Source organism: Nycticebus coucang, chromosome 17 (assembly GCF_027406575.1).
Source record: "Nycticebus coucang isolate mNycCou1 chromosome 17, mNycCou1.pri, whole genome shotgun sequence".
In the NCBI taxonomy this organism is placed as follows: domain Eukaryota; kingdom Metazoa; phylum Chordata; class Mammalia; order Primates; family Lorisidae; genus Nycticebus; species Nycticebus coucang.
The window spans coordinates 59554156-59574063 of NC_069796.1; the positions used below are offsets into that span (position 1 = coordinate 59554156).

Genomic DNA, 19908 nt, shown 5'->3' on the forward strand with positions numbered 1-19908 from the left:
ATTTAACTCAAACCTGATAAACAACATGGTCAGTGGGATTTTTCCTATTGTTCTGAATTTATGCCAAAGGCCCAAAGCTGAGAATATAAGATAAGAAGTGATCCATTTATAAGATCAAAGAGACCCTAATAAGCCATTAGTAGTTGAGGACATCTACATCCTTAAAAGAAAGGCTTGCTGAAAGAAGCAGGAACCAGATGTGCTGTATCAACCTCCTTTCTACCATGAGTTGATAGAGAATAGGGTTGAGAGGGTTGAATACATTAGGGGGTTCACAATGCTTGTACTACTCTTGAATACCAATACTAGAACATTTTTCTAAGTGGGAAATTATGAGATCTGGTCAAGGTTCTTAAAAGGAATTGCTAATCAGCAAGAAAGGAGAGCATATGAGAACACTTACTGGAAAAAAATAAAGTTACTTTTTATTTATACTTCAAAGAATTGAGACTTCTAACAAACCAGTTACGGATACAAAAAAAAAAAAAAGAAATTTATTGGCTCGATCATTCAACAAATAGCTATTGATTGTTTCCCACGTGTCAGACATTGTTCTAGGCATGGGGATACAGCTTTAAAGAATTTTCTTTTCTTTTTCTTTCTTTTTTTTTTGAGACACAGTCTCACTTTGTTGTCCTGAGTAGAATGCCATGGCATCATAGCTCACAGCAACCTCCAAACTCTTGGGCTTAAGCTATTGTCTTGCCTCAGCTTCTGAGTAGCTGAGACTAAAGGCACCGGCCACAACACCTGGCAATTTTTAGAGATAGAGTCTTGCTCTGGATCAGGTTGGTCTCAAACCCATGAGCTCTGGCAATCCACCCACCTTGGCCTCCCAGAGTGCTGGGATTATAGGCATGAGCCACTGCGCCAGCCTAGCTTTAAAGAATATTAAACAAAATCCCTATTCTCCAGAAACTTGTAAGAGTTTAAGAGTAGTGCTGTGTCTAGGCCTGGTGCTCAATGTCATCACACATTTTTTTTCTCCACATCTCAGATTTTCTTTCCTTTTTGTAGTCTTAAATCTTGAACAGTCTCTTTCCTCTTCAAACAACATGGCCGCCATAACATTAAGTCTTTCTTCCACTTATTCTAGCAAAGTGCCAGAGTGGCTTATTGACCTGGCTTGGGTCAGATATGTAACTCTGAACCTGACTGGACAAGTCTCAGTCAGTAGTGAGGCCACCACAAATATGTGTGCAGATTGTTCATTCTAAATGAGGATAAGTAGGGGCTGAAATCCAACAAAAGCCGTATCAAGCCTTTTTGCTAGAACTGTGTCTGCCAGAAAAGAGGGCCGTTTTCTAATTTGCTAAAATGCAACAATGATCTTGACCATGTGTTCACCCTGGAGCAAAGGTTAGATAGGCTTATTCCCACCTAGACCACAGGGCCTGAGGATGGAGAAAGGATAGTTGGGTTGCTATGGCCCAAAGTCAGAAAAATGTATGGTGGGCTGGCAAAGACAACAGGTTTCTACTTCATTCCTGAAAAGCATGGAAAGGCAAAGTGGTAGAGTGGAGAAGACCTTGGACTTGGTGCTGAAAGAACTGGGTTCTAATCCTAGTCCTGGAAGCTGTGGGACATTGGGCAAATCACTTAACAAAATTTGTTTCCTGTCTTATAAAATGGAGGAAGTTATTATCCTACTTTCCCTACAGCTTCATTGAGGGGGAGAAAATGAGATAAAGTATGAGTACATGGTTTGGAAACCCTAAGTTTCTTATATTGGGAAAGTATTATTATTTATTATATTCTCCCAATTAGCATCTAGCCCAGTACTCTCACACATAGAAGGTGCTCAGTGGATGTTTATTAATTGACTAATCCATGACATGGGAACTCACATTACTCTGAGTACTTTTCCAAACTTTAATGCAAGCAAAATGTTTTGCCAAAATATTCATTCAATTTTAAAATTCAAAGATTCCAGGAACCTGTAAGGCAAGCTGTCTTTTGACCTCATTCTCAGGTCTCAATTTAAATACTGCTTCCTCAGGAAAAATTTCATGAATCATCCCCCAGCTCCCTAATTAGGGCAGAACCTTCATCCTGCTTCACAACACTTAATACAACTGTCTCCCAACAATTATTTGTGAAATTCCATTTAATGTTTCTTTCCCAAGTAACCACCAACTCCATGCTCTAGGCATGCTGGTTGTCTTGTTTGCTGTTTTAACATCTTATACATGGTACATAGTAGGAAATCAAGAAATACTTACCCAGTGAATAAGTTCATAGGATTGAATGGAACAAGGTAGAGGGGACTAGGAAACATACATCTAAATTCCCCATTCTGTTCTCCTAATGTCTTTCTCCAAGCCCTCCATCGACCACTTCCTCATTGACTTCTGGAACCTCTGCTAAATAGAGAAAGAATGGATAGTTAACTGAATGTACCTGTTCAATCAATGTCTATTTAGAAATAAAATCCATTCAGGGCCAGGCAAAGTGCCTCATGCCTATAATCCTAGTACTCTGTGAGGCTGAGGCAGGTGGATTGCTTGAGCTCAGGGGTTCTAGACCACCCTGAACAAGAGCAAGACCCTATCTCAGAAAATAGCTAGGTGTTGTGGCCTGTAGTTCCAACTACTAAGGAGGCTGAGGCAAGAGAATCACTTGAACCCAAGAGTTTGAGGTTGCTGAGAACTGTGAAATCATGACACTCTACGAGAGGCAACAAAGTGAGACTCTGTTTCAAAAAAAAAGGAAGAAAGAAAAAAAAGAAATAAAATCCATTCACTCTGACTTATATAAGCAGTATCTGAAAAATGCAGAGCAAACATAGTAATTTCGAGACCCTGTAACCATAAATTTATTCTAGAATAGTAGTTCTAAAATTCATACCCTTTTATATCCTGATGTGCCCTAATGATTCTGTCTGACTCAAAACCATGACAGAACTAAGCAGTCGTTCCTGGAAGTATATACATTACTCTAAGCCAGAAATTAGATTGAAGTAGTTCAGAAGGGAAAGGAGATTTTAGAGACAAATTATTCCCTCTCCTCACTCACCTCCACCCTAAATTTCATTTACATAATGCAGCTCTTAGCACAAATGAAATGAGTCAGCATCAGGGAAGACAAACTGAAATATGACTTCCGTATCAAAGGCAATTATTTTTCTTTCCATCAGCAGTGAACAAGTGATTTTCTTTCTTTCTTTCTTTCTTTTTTTAGAGACAGAGTCTCACTTTATCGCTCTTGGTAGAGTGCTATGGCTTCATAGCTCACAGCAACCTCTAATTCCTGGGTTTAGGCGATTCTCTTGCCTCAGCCTCCCGAGTAGCTGGGACTACAGGTGCCCACCACAATGCCCGGCTATTTTTTTGTTTTGCAGTTTGGCCGGGATCGGGTTCAAACCGGCCATTCTTGGTATATGGGGCCAGCGCCCTATCCACTGACCTACAGGCGCCACCCAACAAGTGATTTTCTAAGTAATAGAAATAAAAAAAAAAATAGAGACCTGTATCCAGTTAGATCATAAATACCTGTTATATGCAGAATTTTTATTTATTTTTAATTGTGGTAAAGTACATATAACATTTCCTATCTTAACCATTTCCAAGCATACAAGTCAGCAATGTTAAGTATATTCTCATCATTGTGAACCAATCTCCAGAACTCTTTTCATCTTATAAAACTAAAAATCCGGGCAGCGCCTGTGGCTCAGTCGGTAGGGCGCCGGCCCCATATACCGAGGGTGGCGGGTTCAAACCCGGCCCCGGCCAAACTGCAACCAAAAAAAAATAGCCGGGCGTTGTGGCGGGCGCCTGTAGTCCCAGCTACTTGGGAGGCTGAGGCAAGAGAATCACTTAAGCCCAGGAGTTGGAGGTTGCTGTGAGCTGTGTGAGGCCACGGCACTCTACCGAGGGCCATAAAGTGAGACTCTGTCTCTACAAAAAAAAAAAAAAAAAAAAAAAAAAAACTAAAAATCCATCCTTATGAAACAAATCCCCATTCTTTTCTCCCTGGCACCTCATGTGAATGCAATCAATCATACGGTATTTACCTTTGTGTGATTGGCACATTTGATTAGCATAATGTCCTCAAGGTTCATTCATGTTGTAGCATGTGTCAGAGTCCCCTTCTTTTTTTAAGGCTGAATAATATTCCTTTGTATGTACATACCATATTTTGTTTATCCATTCATCCATTGATAGACACTCAGGCTGCTTCCTCATTCTAGCTATTGTGCATAATGCTACTACACATGTGGGTATGTCTCTCCTGCGAATATACCCAGAAGGGGAATTGCAGGATCATAGAAATAATTCTATTTGTCATTTTTTGAGGATCCACTATACTGTTTTCCATAGCACTATGTACAAAATTTTACAAATTGAGTTTCAAGAAACCTCAAAGCTTACTTATCTCTTTCACTGGCATTCTTCCTAGGGATTCTTGTGGTGCTCCCTCAGTGGGTCCACTCTGACACATACCACATTTTCCCTTGCAGTATAGTCTTAACCTCCTCATCTGTCACCATCTAGGCAGGATCTAGGTTGAATTCGTCTCTCAAGACAGTGACCTGGGTGAATCTTCCAGCTCCCCTGTTTGTCTGTATATAGTATCTCAGCAAATTGTTCCATCTCATGTAGGTTTCTGATAAATAAAGAGAACAATGCCTCTCAACAAGGTGGCTGAGAAGATGAATCCATATATGGTGTCTTGAATGCATAGCACAGCACTAGGGACATCATACATGCTAATTATTTTATGAAGCAAAAGAGTGTTGTTGTGGCTTAAAGTGTAGACTTTCAATCTCTACAAGCTTCTGTTTGTTTCTTCATTTGTAAAATGGATTATTTCACAGATGCCCTATGAAAGATTTATGCAATGGCCCATAACAATTTGCAAGTGATCCATAAATGGCAGTTATCTGTATTTTTACCAGTTTATTGATCCATCATAATTCAATATTAATATATCATATGCCCCAATCAAATCACTCTGGTTCACCCCTTTAACCAACATTTTGGGCAGATCCCATAATCTTCTGGTCACTTTGATAATCTAAAGCTCAGTTTCTGCAGGCCAATGCTGTGATCTCAATCCTATGTAAAACTAATTTCTTTCTCCCTTTCCCCAGTCCTGCCCCAGCATAGGCCAGAGCTATTACTGAAGGGGCTCAGATGGGGAGCCCCAGGGATGGAGATGGGAGCTGTGGTCCGATTCCAAACTCTCTGCACCACCACCCTCTTGTCAAGGTGTAATTCCTGTTGAGGGCTGGGCTAGAATGCAGGGGAGGCAGAGGCCTCCTTATGTGAATGGCCCCTTGGCCTAGTGCTGGGAAGTGTTCCCTCTTGCTGCTTTGGCATGGTTCATGGTTGTCCTGGGCCATCTTTAGCACCACCTTGACCCTATGCTGTTACAAGGATCCCTTGGACAGGAGTGTTCTTAACTCACTTTGGCCCTACCAGCTCTGTCTCTACGCTCTCTAAGAGGGGTGACAAAACTTGCTCACGGACCTTTTACACAACTCCCAGCTCCTGCCTCTCCCTCTAACCTCTCAAGTCTTTCTGAGATGCCTATTGTGACCTTTTTCAGGCCCCAAAGGCTGAGAGAGACTCAAGTATCTACCATCCTTCCCTCAGGCACACCATATTATGGTTCCTTCTCATCTATTGGCCTAGCCTGCCCCAGAAAGACTGGAGCTGTCACAGTGATAGTCACCAGATTCTGCATTCATATACTTTCCCAAACTTGGGGGTGGGGTGGGTACAACATCTATCAGGATTAGGACCTCCCAGTAATTCTCTTGTTACTTTTCTACAATGGAAGCTCCAAGAAAACTCTGTAGGTTCCCAGCTTTCCAGAATCTGTGGGACGTGAAGAAGCAGCCCTCCCTCTGCCCTACCCAGCCCCACTCACCGATACTTGACTTTACACTGGGGCCACGGCAGGTGGTAGTGAAGGGAAGTGTGAAGAAGGAAGGGAGTAACATCTTACCAGCAATTGTCAGCTAATCTTTCTATCCCTGCCTTTCTCTCCCTGTCTTCTGCTTTTATAGACTACGTGGGCCAGAGGGGCACGGTGGGGTGGGAAAGAGGGCAGCCTTAGAGAGTTAGGATGATGATTTAGTGTAACAGGGCCTGTTACACTGCTCCTTTATAACCCCTGTTGGCTTCTATGGCAGAAACTTCCAATTGCCCATCCAATGTCATTCTCCCATTTTTCTGTCTTAAAAAAAAAAATCCTATATTGTTGGAATTTGTCAAGTTTTCAATTAAAAAAAAAAGCTACTTTGTCCAGCCTACTTTGCAGATAAGAAAGACCAAAAATATGGGAGCAGATTTTGTACAGAGTTGGTAAAAACCCCAAGGAGCAAGATGATTTAGCTGGCAGGTCTGACCTTTTGCTCTCCCCCTTTTCCTTCCTCCACCTGGAATATAGACACAATGGCTGGAGCTCCTGCCATCAGAGATGGAAGCCACACACCAGAGCTGGAGGCCCCAACCTCAGAGAGCAGTGTACAGAATAAACAAAATAGATTATGTAATGTGACTGCTGCAGTGCTGGGCACAGCCTGCATGCTTGACAAATAGTCCTTGATATTCATTACTAAACCTAGGGGACAGCTTAGCACAGTTCTGTTTTGGATTTGATCCGCTCCTCCTCTCCAATATTTTCATAAGTCACTGGAAGTGGGAGGGAATTCTGGGCCAGATCTTATTCTGCCACTGACTTCTAACTTGACATTGAGCATGTCTGGTAATCTTAAATGCTTCCTTTTCCTGTTGGGGAAATGAAAAAGAAAACAAAAACTGTCCGGGTGGTGCTTGTGGCTCAAAGGAGTAGGGCACTGGGTTCAAACTCAGCCCTGGCCAAAAACAAACAAACAAACAAACAAACAAAAAAAACCACCCTGTCCTATTACAAAGAACAAGCATCAAACTAGAATTTTATTTAATAGGCACCCTCCATTTTTGACATGTGATACTGATTTTCCATTTATCATAATGGCATAAAGTTTCCCTTTCCAGTAAATTCACTTAAGTATTAAAACAAACAAAAAAAAGAGTTGAAAAAATGGAGGCCAGGCGTGGTGGTTCATGCCTGTAATCTTAGCACTCTGGGAGGCCGAGGTGGGAGGATTGCCTGAGCTCAGGAGGTGGAGACCAGCCTGAGCAAGAGCCAGACCCAGTCTCTAAAAGTGGAAAAACTAGCTAGGTGTTGTGGCAGACGCTTGTAGTCCCAGCTATTTGGAAAGTTGAAACAAGAGGATAGCTTGAGCCCAAGAGTTTGAGGTTGCTGCAAGCTATGGCACTCTGCCGAGGGTGACAAAGTAAGACTGCCTCCAAAAAAAAAAAAAGAAAGAAAAGAAAAATAAAAAAGAAAAAATGGACAAGAGACTTGAACAAGTTCTTCCTAACAAAGGATATCTAAGTGAACAAAAAGAATAAAAATGATGTTCAGTGTTATTCCTCCTTATGAAAATGCATACCACAAAAGATCTACTAAGCACAGGCCAGAATGATGCAGCACAATTTTTTTAAAATGCTAATAATATCATTGTTGATGAGGATAGGAGGCAACAGAAACATTCATATACTATTTCTGGGAATGAAGATTAGCAAAAAACACTTTGGAAAAAGTGTGGAACTATTAAAAGTGCACAGTGAATAAATGTACCCCCCTAGTAATCTGAAACTTGAAAAAAAGACTCTGATTTGTAGATTTTAAAAAAAGTGAACAGATGCATTCTCCATGACCTAAAAATTCCAGTCAGGTATACACTCAACATAAACTCAGGCAAATGTATACTTACATGTACAAAATTGTTCATAGCAGCATTACTCATAATCACCCAATTCCCAAAACAGAAATAACCCAAATGTCTATTCAAAACTGCAGTGAATAAACTGGTACAGTCAGATAATTGAGATACTATACATTTTTTCTATATACAGTAGAACCTCCATAGTTGACCACCCCCCTACATTGATCACCTCCTTAAGTTGACCTAATTTTCACAGGCTGGACAAACACCACATGTATGTATCAGTACAGGATCAGTACCATAGGCCTAGTTCCTTATGTTGACCACCTCCATATGTTGATCAGTTTGTTACAGTCCCTTAGGTAGTCAACTTACAGAGATCCTACTGTATATTTTCAATAAAGAGAAGAGTTAACATAAAGAATAATATGAATAAAATAAGGTAGTACATGGATATGATGACATTTATAATGGCTGTATATCAATAAACTATGTTTGGGAATTAAGGAATTGGATGGCCATGTACCTTTTAGTTCAGTGCCAAGTAATTAGCACAGACAGAAACTACTGTAGAGTTGGTGAATACAGAGAGAAAAGGAGATGGTACTGAGTGAAGGTGGAGAGGACAAGCTCTGTAGTTCCAATGTCTGGATTAGAATTCTTGCTCCTGCTGGCTCTGTGACCTTGCGCAAGTCACTTAACCTCTCTCCACTCAATCACCATATCTGTAAAGTGGGAATAATAATGGTGCCTCTTTCCTAGCTTCTGGTGATGGAAAACAATCTCTGGCCTTCCTGTATTACATCACTCCAATCTCGGCATCCTTCTTATGTGGCATCCTCTCTGTGTGTCTCTGTCATGTCGGATCACAGACTTGTTTAATGACCCTACTTAGAAATGAAGTTACAGCCACATGTACCATGGGTTAGGACTTTAATGTTTTGTTTTGTTTTTAATTAATTAATTAATTTTTTTTTTGAGACAGAGCCTTAAGCTATCACCCTGGGTAGAGTGCTGTGGCATCACAGCTCACAGCAACCTCCAGGTCCTGGGCTCAAGCGATTCTCTTGCCTCTGCCTCCCAAGTAGCTGGGACTACAGGCACCTGCCACAATGCCTGGCTATTTTTTGGTTGCAGCCGTCCATGTTGTTTGGCGGGCCGGGGCTGGATTTGAACCCTCCAGCTGAGATGTATGTGGCTGGCGCCTTAGCCACTTGAACCACAGGCGCCAAGCCAGGACTTTAATGTTTTTTAGGGGAAATACAGTTCAACCCATAACAGGTAGAAAAGTTGAAAAAAGATTCAATCATGTTTTTTCTATCAATCTTCTTCTTCTTCTTCTTTTTTTTTTTTTTGCTATTACCATCTCATTCCTAAATATTTCTTCATGAATCTCCTAAAACTGAAATGATTCTTCTACATAACTACATTGGCAATTATCATGGTGAAATGAGTTATTATTCCCTATTAACTAACAAACACTTGCAGTAGAGTGTGTTATGGTTTAAAATTATTCACGTTTCCTTCCCCTGTGGGTGGATATTGCCCTTCCCGATCAGCTGTGCAGTGGGCCGCATAGCTAGAGCAAAGGTAATGTGAGCAGTAAGAGGCACACCACACAGTGCAAATGCTTTTCACTCATTTCCTGGGGTTCGGAATGAGAAGATACAGGGATTAAAACAACCACCCAGAGTATTTGCTTTATAAGCTACTAAAACTTAGGGCTGCTTGTAATTGCTGATTTCCTAGTTAATTTAGAGCTGTTTTTAATGACTTTTACACCATTTTCAAATTGCATTTGGTAGTTATGTCTCTCTTCTTTTTTTTTTTTTTTTTTTTTGTAGAGACAGAGTCTCACTTTATGGCCCTCGGTAGAGTGCCGTGGCGTCACACAGCTCACAGCAACCTCCAACTCCTGGGCTTAAGCGATTCTCTTGCCTCAGCCTCCCGAGTAGCTGGGACTACAGGCGCCCGCCACAACGCCTGGCTATTTTTTGGTTGCAGTTTGGCCGGGGCTGGGTTTGAACCCGCCACCTCGGCATATGGGGCCGGCGCCTTACAGACTGAGCCACAGGCGCCGCCTAGTTATGTCTCTTAAATCTCTTGTTCTGCAATAGTCCCCACCTATATTTTCTTATCTCCATCCCTCCCTCCCTTCCCTCCTTGTCTTCCTTTTTTTTCATAAAATTTACTTTTTGAAGAAGCCAAGTTATTAATTTTATACAATTCCCCATATTCTAAATTTGTCTGATTATTTTCTTTTGATATATACATATATATATTTGAGACTTTTTTGCCCCCAGTAGAGTGCTATGTTGTTAAGGGTTCACAGTAACCTCAAACTCTTGGGCTCAAGTGATCTTCTTGCCTCAGCCTCATGAGTAGCTGGGTTACAGGCTCCTGCCACAGCTAGTTTTTCTATTTTTAGAGACCAGGTCTCACTTTTGCTCAGGCTGGTCTTGAACTTCTGAGCTCAAGCCATCCACCCACCTCAGCCTTCAAGAGTGTTGGGATTACAGGCATGAGCCACTGCTCTTGGCCTTCTTTTGGTATGTGTTAACATTTCCTTTTAAGTCAGTACTTCTTAATATTGGTTGCACATGGATGTCACTTGGGAGCTTGAAAACACATTAATACCTGGATTCCATATGCAGAGGTTCTGATTTAATTGGCTTGGGTGCAGCCCAGGGGTTGAGAATTTTAAAATACTCTCAGTTTATTATAATGTGGGGGGGAAGGTTGTAACTCATTGATTTAATAGATCAGTTTCAACCCATGATGTTGTGTTTGTCATACTACATTACATGGGAGTTCCTGTAGATTTAGGTCATGTCACTATTTGTTGTACTGAATTTGATGACCAGGTAGTGACAGAACTCTCCTTTGTAACTGTATGTTTTTTTCTTTGTAATTAGCAAATAATTTGTGGGACAATATTATGACATTTTGGGAACATCCTGTTGCCCATGAGTCTAATGAGTATTTGTTTTAGCCTCCATGAGTGATCTTTTCTTGATTGATGTTTACGTCACTGATGTTTAGAAAAGGCTGACTTTCTATGTTTATCATTCTGCATTTAAAACTAGCCAGCATTCTTTTGTAAAGAGCTTGTCCCTCATCAGCTGGGGATGAACTATATAGTTCCACATAAAAAGGCAAGGTAAATGCCTAATTCTTTCCCTTGAATAACCAGTTTTCTGAATAAGAATTTAGTGTAACTATCATCTCCAATGGTAGCAAATGAGTCCCTCCCCCCACCCATTTTTCAAGCATCATTATGGACTGGTGGATTTTTACTTGCATGATCTATTCATATGTATATATATATATATATATACACACACACATACATATATATATATTATTTTTTTTTTGGCCAGGGCTGGGTTTGAACCCGCCACCTCCAGCATATGGGGCCGGCGCCCTACTCCTTTGAATGCTCAAATTATCTCTCAAATTTGGCCAGGAGAAATTCCTTCAAGTTGCTCATCTCTTTAACATGCATTCGATTAGTGTGAGTATTTCCTTCCTTTATGGTACACTCTGATGTCCCGGGCTTACCTTAAATTTGCATGCCACAATATGGAGTCACTCATTTTCTCCAAGGAATTTCTTTTAATGTGGAACATTACTGTGCATTTAGAAATTAAAAGTTGGACAGATGTTTATTGTTTCTGGGGTTTCATTTCATCTTCATCCAATGGGCAACAGAGGTTGGAAAGGATTTTAGAAATCATGAATTCATATTAAGTAATTTTTAAAATTCACCTGTAGGGTTCCTAGAGTGGGTAGAATTTGATTGCCTCCTGGTTAGCTTGAAGAGAAGAGGTTGTGGAAATAAAAGGTGAGGAATGATAACTTACAGAAAACTGACTTCTAAGCAAAAGAAAGAAAGGAAAGATAAGAAGGTCGTGGATTTATGTCCTGGCTCTGCCACTATGTGACCTTACATAAATTGCTTTTCCTTTTTGAGTCTCAAATTTCTCATTTGTCAAGTGGAGATGCCAATTCCCCCCATGCTTCCATCTGAAGATATACACACATTTAGGTGCAGATCGTGAATCCTGGGTGGACGTGTGTGTACAAGAAATTGATAACAATTACCTAAGGCATGTGAAGTTAGAAGTCAATGAGAGATTTTTCACTACATACCCTTTTATATTATGAGTATTTTTCTGGAGGATGAAAAAAACAACGTAGTTGGTAATTAATTTGAAAAAGCTTTATAAATCACAAAACAGCACACAAATATTTACCAGGAGTTTATTATTATTATCGTCCACCAGCAACAAGAAATCAAAACACTGGGTCTTTGATTATTTAGTGGGGGAAAAAGATGAATAAGTTAATTTATTACACCTATGGTTAGAATATCAAGAGTCCATTTTTATTTTAATGATCATACTGTGGAATAATCAATGGAACTGGGAAATTACCAAGCTGAGTGGTAAAAATATAACAATTGTACAGGTGAATAATTCCGATTTTGTGTGTTCCCTGTGTAAATGTACATACACAAAGACAAAAGAAACTGGAAGAAACCTTCCACAGTCCTTTGACGGAGACGAGAAGCTATATAAAGTTTCACTTTTTCTTAATGATATCTTCAGCATAGCCCACATTTTCTGCAATGAATTAATAAATGCTACTTGAAAAGGGAAAAGGTTACAGCTACACTTTCCAACTTCGTCAGAAAGAATTTTTTAAAACTTCAATGACAGTGATTTGTTGCAAGACGGAAAGAGCAAAGGAAAAAAAGCAACCTCACCGTCCCCACGTGGAATAACTCCAAGGAGAGGCGAGAGGGATGCAGTCCTCCCTACGGCTAGAGCGGACACGAAGGGAAAGAGAAACTTCCGGGGCGGGGTCGCCGTCGCCGTCGCTTCTCTTCCGAGGGAGGAGGTGGGGGCATGTGGGCCTCCTGCAACGTTGAGGTTCGCAATTGCTTGGCTGCAGTTTCTGTCACTCTGAGACGGTGCCTAAGGCTGGGGGCGACCATGGCAAAAAGCAAATTCGAGTACGTTAGGGACTTTGAAGCTGACGACACCTGCTTGGCACACTGCTGGGTGGTAGTGCGGCTGGACGGCAGGAATTTCCATCGGTGAGCAAGCTCGCCTTGGGCCGCGGGGTGCGCCCGCGCTTCTGGGGACTCCAGCACCTGCTGTTGCAATCCCACCTCCACTCACGGTCACTGGGTAACGCGGCAGCCAATGAGTGCGTGGCACTGAACATCGTCCTGTGTGTTGGCTGCCGCTTGTTAGGATAGTTGATTGGGTTGGGGGGAATCCTCTACTGAGGACCCGGCTTGTAGTTCCCGTATTAAGTGAGTAGAGACCTGTTAGAAAGGACCTGATGGAAAAAAGTTACTCTCCGGCGTAGTACTTAAGCTGTTCAATCATTTGCCCAGCTATTCTGTTAGCTATCTTTGTATGCTCCATGCTCACAGGCCCATGTAAATATCCATTTTTAATTATCAGCCATAGGCCACATGTACTGGATTCAAGAAAGAGAAAAAAAGGAGAAAAATGTAACAGGAAAAAAGGAATTTATTCTGAAACTGTACATAGTATGCATTAATTTTTAAAAGATGGGAATTTAATTTTTAAAAAGGGCTGTGTTGTTAATAAGGATCATTGTAACATTTACTGAGTACTTACTGAGATGCATAAGCTTAATTAATAGTTACATTTGTTATTTTCTCCCAAACCTTCAGGACAACCCATTTCGCAGAAAAGGGAATGGAAGCTTAGCAATTATGTCCCTTCTTTTTCAGTTGGTCAGGGCAAGAACTGGAATTCTTGAGGAAATAGGTTGCACTAGTGGAGGGTTTGGGTTTACAGTGCTGGTATAGTAGCATCTTTGAAGTCTAATAACAAGACCTCTTTCATCCATGCCCTCCTCCCTATTCTCCTGCCTCTATAAAGGTTTGCTGAGAAGCACCACTTTGCAAAACCTAATGATAGCCGTGCTCTCCATCTGATGACCAAATGTGCCCAGACCGTAATGGAAGAACTAGAGGATATTGTGATTGCATATGGACAGAGTGATGAGTATAGCTTCGTGTTCAAGCGGAAAAGTAATTGGTTTAAAAGAAGAGCCAGGTAATTCCATGATCTAGGTCCTTTCTTTAGAATATTTCCTGCCAGGATCTGGTTTTCTGTTTATCTTAATAGCCAATTTATAGACTGTAGATGATGTTGGCAGTGTTACCAGCTGCTGAGTGTATGTATATTTCCCGTTTAGACTGTTGTCTTCCATCTGGCTTCTCACCATTCAATATGCCCCTTTATCTAATTCTTTCCCCTTCATGCCCCATCAACTAAGTTTCTAGACTGATCTAGCATTGAACATTGAAACAAGAAAGAGACTATAAGAATGTAATATTAATGATTCATACGTTGGCTTTAGCCAGTGGCAGTCTCTACATGCATTGCAGTATTATTTCAACTTTTAAATAAAGAGGATCTCAGTATAAAATAGACAAGTCTAGGCTAGGCACGGTGGGAGGCAAAGGCAGGTGGATTGCTTGAGTTCAGGAGTTGAGGAAGAGTGAGACCTCATCTCTACTAAAAATAGAAAAATTAGCTGGTGTGGTGGCACACACCTGTAGTCCCAGCTTGAGCCCAGGAATTTGAGTTGCTGTGAGCTATGATGCCACTGCATGCTAGCCTGGGACAACAGAGTGTGACGTGGTCTCAAAAAATAAAATAGATAAATCTGATATTTGGTTTGGCAGTATTGTAAAACTCTTTACAAGAAGTATGTTTTTAAGTCAAAGCAAAGCTCTTGAACCATATATTTACAACACATCTACAGAGAAAAATTGGTATTGGTAAATTGGTAAATTACTTAATAGGACTGGAAGGCAAGGCAGGCTGCATTCAAAATACATAACTGAATTATAAAAAATGTTTTTTAGCAAATGCATTTTATCTCTAGGTTTGCTGAACAGTTTGTATAATCTCTCTATTGCACCCACAGGCCTTATCATGGTGTTGAATTAATACCATGTATTATTTTCTCTTTTCTTGTTCCACCCAATATGCCTTACATTTGCAAGTAAGTTCATGACTCATGTGGCATCCCAGTTCGCCTCCAGCTATGTGTTTTATTGGCGGGATTACTTTAAGGACCAGCATCTTCTATATCCCCCAGGCTTTGATGGAAGAGTTGTGGTGTATCCCAGCAACCAGATCTTAAGGGACTATCTCAGCTGGCGACAAGCAGATTGTAAGTGACACCAAATAAACATGTAGTTAAACTGCCAGTTCTATGCATTAAGGGTGTTGATCTGATACAGGTTTGGCTCACATGTATTTTGTATGGAATGCAGTAAACTTTTTTCAGTTGGTTAAAAATAATTTGAAAAATTGGGAGAGTTCATGTAAAAAATCCCTATGTCCAAGTTTTTTTGAAAAATCAGAAGATGTGCTAATATTGGATCTAATTTCCACTTAGTATTGGACAGAGCCCATGCGATGGCAGCTGCCTTTACACACAAAGATTCACACTCGCACAAGCCAGCGAGCTGCAACCCTTGCCCTGCCCTATCCTCCCTGGGGCCACCTGCTGCTTTATATAGCTTTATGTTCAGTGGGTGTTTGAGTTGTGACCCCTACCTTATGCGACTGTGATGATTTTTGTGAGACTTTTATTCATTTGATATATTTTGATTTTGCCATAAGAACTGGAAAAGAGATGGGAATAATATAAATAAAATAATTTTGAAAGTATTTCTACTACTAGTGTACAAATCAACAGATTTATGTAAAGCATAACTGAAATGACCAATAAAACTGTTGTTAGAAAGTAAGTTTTTTTCTACCTCTTTTCCTCATGTTCCCCATGTAAGACTTTGGGTAGTCACTGAATGTTTCTGAGATGCCTTTACTTTTAAGAAGAGAGGGTCGGGCTCTAAGTGTGGATACTGAATAAAGGTTCTACATCATTATTATTTTGTTCTCCCCACAGGTCACATCAATAATCTTTATAATACAGTTTTTTGGGCACTTATACAGCAATCTGGACTAACACCAATACAAGCTCAAGAGAGATTACAGGTATAAATACATTAATACTTAACTGGGGACAGTTTGATGTGGGCTTTCTCCTAACATTTTTTAAATGTTCTCTTTACATTTTTTTTAACTCCCTTTACAACTTTATTTTGAAAGGATATAAAAATCACAGTAGTAGCAGCTCTGCTTTTCTTTGCTCTGTAAGCCTGGAGAAGTCACCACTACTCCCTGAGCCACTATGTCCTCAGCTAGAAACTGGAATTAATGACAGTGGCTGTACATATCTAGGTCCTGACACTTGGCTGGAGCTGTGTACTGGCTGCCTTGTGTACACAGGGCACATGCTCTTGTTTTCTTGTGAGTCCTACCAGACCTCTGACTTCATTGCCATTCCCTACTGGATATCTATAGTTTCTTGGGTTTATGACCTGTGTGGTAAGAGTCCGTGCTTGGAGGGCAAATAGACATATAATCATGTTTCTGTTTAATATTATCCACTCTGCCTCAGTTCTTTTGGGGTGAAATGTAGAAAATGGTAGAACCTACCTCATAGATTTATGGTGAGAATTCAATGTCAAGATGCCATCTAAAACTCCTAAAATGGTATGAAGTATGTTGTAAGTGCTTAATAAATACTGGTTTTATTAGATAATAGTAATAAAAAAGTATTACTTACAGGATGACTAACTGAAATGAGGTAATATGCTGTAGTAGTTCCTTATACAGTGCCTGATACATTGTAATTACTCGGTAAATGGTTGCTATCTTTGATAATACTAATGATATTTATAGCAATAATAGAAATACCCATGGGTATATCCAGGTTTGGGAGAGCCAAGTTTAGATTTTGATTCTTAGGAGGATAAGGACAACCTTCAACCTGGAGCAATTTGTATAATCTTTCTTTTTTCTTCTTTTTTTGAGACAGTTTCACTCAGTCTCCCTGGGGTTGAGTGCTGTAGCGTCATAGCTCACAGCAACATCAAACTCTTGAGCTCAAGCGATTTTCTTGCCTCAGCCTCCCAAGTAGCTGGGACCATAGGCGCCCACCTGCCTGCTATTTTTTTAGAGCTAGGTCTCGCTCTTGGTCAGACCGGTCTGGAATTCTTGAGCTCAGGCAATTCACCGACCTTGGCTTCCGGGAGTGCTGGGATTATAGGCATGAGCCACTTGGCTTGGCCTCTATATAATCTTTCTAAGCTTCAGTTTTCTCATGTCTAAAATGGAGAGAGTTGTGATGATCACAAAAGAAAAGAAACATCAAATATCTAGTATGTGAGAGGTATTCACTCACTGTTAGTTCTTCCCACCTCTCCATAGTCTTGATTTGTGAAGCCAGTATTTGCTACAGAAGAGAATTTTATAAATATAGACATCTAAATAAGATTTGAATTTTTCAGAAAATGGCAATTCATTAGTGACTGTAATATGTTTGATAAAATCCTCCTACTTCTTGATTTGTTTGTGGAAGTTTAGATAGCAGTTGAATGGATGGTAATGTTATAGGAGAAAGAAGATATTCAAAGCTTTTTATATCTCTTTATTTCCTTAGGGAACTCTTGCAGCGAAAAAGAATGAGATTTTGTTTTCTGAATTCAACATCAACTACAATAATGAGCCTCCAATGTATAGGAAAGGAACTGTGTTAATATGGCAGAAGGTAATATTGCTATGTTCAAAACAAAAAGGAGGTCAGGAAAAAAGAGAGCCTGTTGTCCTGACTGCCTGCTATGTGCTAACACAGACCTAAGATCCTTTCCAGAAGGAGATGCTGTCGATTCTTATTTTGGATGCTCATTTTGTCAGTCAGTAGTGGTCTAGCATCTCCCATATGTAAGTAAAATTACAGAATACAGAATTAGTACACTTATTTTTCCGTGTCATAAGCTCTCCCTGTATCAAATAAAACCCTTTTAAAGAGGTGTGTGTATATATTTATGGTGCAGATAGGGGACTTTTGCATTCACAAAACATTTAAAAAATAATTCCTCCCACATTAGATAATAGCATTAAATGGTCCATCTATCTCATGACAACTATAATATAAGGCACTTAAGAGATGTTGTATATGGTATCTGTAACTTTCAGAAATTTCATGAAGTTCCCCAGACATTCATACTTAATCATAATATCCTGTAATAAGTCTGTTCATTTACCTAAATCCTTAATTCTACCCAGATTTTCTCTCTCCCAGCTCTTGAGCATAAAAAATTTTCTACATTTATTTCCTTCTGTGTAAAGTAGTATTTTTTTTTTCCAAAATGAATCTTTTCAAGTACTAACGGGTACCTTTGAGAGCTTGTCATTCTACTGGCAATTTTACCTTCTTTGGTATTTTCAAAACACATTTGTTCTTTGGCATAAACTTAGATACTTCTTAATTCAGGTGGGAGATGAGAAATATCTTTAATTCTATAGTCACTACTAATGAGGAACGTCAAATCCCTTCTTCTTAAAATTTCTTTTTAGAATTATAATATAACCTTTTAAAAAGTATTTTTAATTATAAAGAACCTCATGCATATTGATATACATATCTGTGTATACATAAACTGGCAGCCAGAAATGTATAAAGTAAAAAAGTGAACTTCCCCCACATCTTCCCTTCTCCCAGTTCTACTCTTGAATTAACAGTTATCACTACTTTTTACCTATAGGTGGATGAAGTCATGACAAAAGAAGTTAAGCTACCAGCAGAAATGGAAGGAAAAAAAATGGCAGTGACCCGGACCAGGACTAAGCCAGTGCCCTTGCACTGCGATATCATTGGGGATGCCTTCTGGAAGGAACATCCAGAGATCCTCGATGAAGGCAGCTGACCCTTTGCTCTTTAGTTCTGGCACGCTTAACCATGCAAGCCCCACCTTCTCCACATCTCCTTCAGTGGTCCTAACATCCCTACCACCCAGAACACTGCCAAGAATGACTTGACTCGGGAGGGGAAGAGGGAAGAAAGGGATGGATGGGGGGTTGGTTATCTTGTTCTGCTTAAGCAGAACACCTTTTAAAAAAAAAAGCAGTGTTGGAACATGGTTCCTTTGGTAGAAGTACATTTTTTTTTTAAAAAACTGTGGTACTATTTTTATAAAGCAAGAACTATTTCATGCCTTGCAGAATGATTCATTTTTAGATTGTGACATAAATCTTATAAAAACCTGTCAGCTTTTTTCATCTATCCTAGGAGAGGAGCCCAAACTTTATCACCTACTTGTTCTTAACTAGGGAACCCAGTGACCTTGAAAATCTCAATTCTGCCACTGATCTGTTTGCATTCATCTTTGGAAGACCTGAAGATAAATATGGGTTATTGCTTGCATGATGCTTCTGAGTTCAGGAATTTCAGGGAGAACTCAGGGCTTTGTGCCAGTCTCCAGGATGGCAACTTTGGCTGAACAAATGAGTAGTGGTTTGGATGTCCACGGGTACATGTTCCATGGAATGATTTAATGGGAGTTGTCAGCATGATCAACGCCATCATCTTGGGGGCATAGTTTTCAAGGCCATTCAGAGAAGACAGAATTATGTGTGTATGAGAGAGAGAAAATGTGAAAATGAGTGAACGAAGATGGAGAATCACTCCGTGTCTTCTACATACTTCAGTTTCAAAAGTGGCTTTTCTGTGGACTTCCTGAAAATGATCTTCAGGTAGCCTCTATATCTGAACAGTGATGTTCGAGTTCAAGAGGGGAGGGGTCAACATGCCCCTCAGGGTCACAGCCATCTGCTGATACGCCAGTGGAGGTGGGTGAAGAACAGTATAGGTCATTGCTCGTTGCCAAGATGTTGGCCTCTGATGGGGGAGGTAGTGGGAATAGGTGGCGAGAGAACTCACATTTCTTCTTGTCCCTGTTTCATATTTTAGAAGAACATTACTTGGTTCTATTAAGAATAAAAAGGCCAGGTATGGCGGCTTATGCTTGTAATCCTAGCACTCTGGGAGCCTGAGGCAGGTGGATTGTCTCAGCTCAGGAGTTCAAGACTAGTCTGAGCAAGAGTAAGACCCTACTTCTAAAAAATAGAGCTGGGCGTTGTGGCAGATCCAGCTACTTGGGAGGCTGAGGCAAGAAGATCTCTTGAGCCCAAGAGTTTGAGGTTGCTGTGAGCTATGTTGCTTACTTGCCATGGCACTTAACCCCAGGATGAGTAAGTGACACTTTGTCTCAAGAA

At 40.3% G+C, this 19908-nt stretch overlaps 1 protein-coding gene across 2 annotated transcripts; it reads left to right on the forward strand.

The window, feature by feature from the left end:
- The first annotated feature begins 12617 nt into the window (after positions 1 to 12617).
- THG1L (tRNA-histidine guanylyltransferase 1 like) lies at positions 12618 to 18902 on the forward strand. Of its 2 annotated transcripts, none has more exons than XM_053567135.1 (6): positions 12618 to 12824; positions 13648 to 13824; positions 14784 to 14953; positions 15695 to 15783; positions 17294 to 17401; positions 18399 to 18902. In XM_053567135.1, the coding sequence occupies exons 1-6, from the start codon at positions 12634 to 12636 to the stop codon at positions 18558 to 18560; spliced, it is 897 nt and encodes a 298-aa protein (XP_053423110.1). In that variant the 5' UTR covers positions 12618 to 12633; the 3' UTR covers positions 18561 to 18902. The 2 variants fall into 2 exon arrangements, with proteins under 2 accessions (XP_053423110.1, XP_053423111.1); XM_053567136.1 differs by having other exon boundaries at positions 12689 to 12824; positions 14879 to 14953.
- Positions 18903 to 19908: the final 1006 nt, after the last annotated feature.

Excerpts from the sequence above, each read along its gene's own strand:
- THG1L (XM_053567135.1), top strand. The coding sequence starts at position 12,634 with ATGTGGGCCTCCTGCAACGTTGAGGTTCGCAATTGCTTGGCTGCAGTT. Across the intron at positions 13,825-14,783 it reads TGGTTTAAAAGAAGAGCCAG|TAAGTTCATGACTCATGTGG; the intron begins GTAATTCCATGA and ends TACATTTGCAAG. Across the intron at positions 14,954-15,694 it reads CAGCTGGCGACAAGCAGATT|GTCACATCAATAATCTTTAT; the intron begins GTAAGTGACACC and ends TTCTCCCCACAG.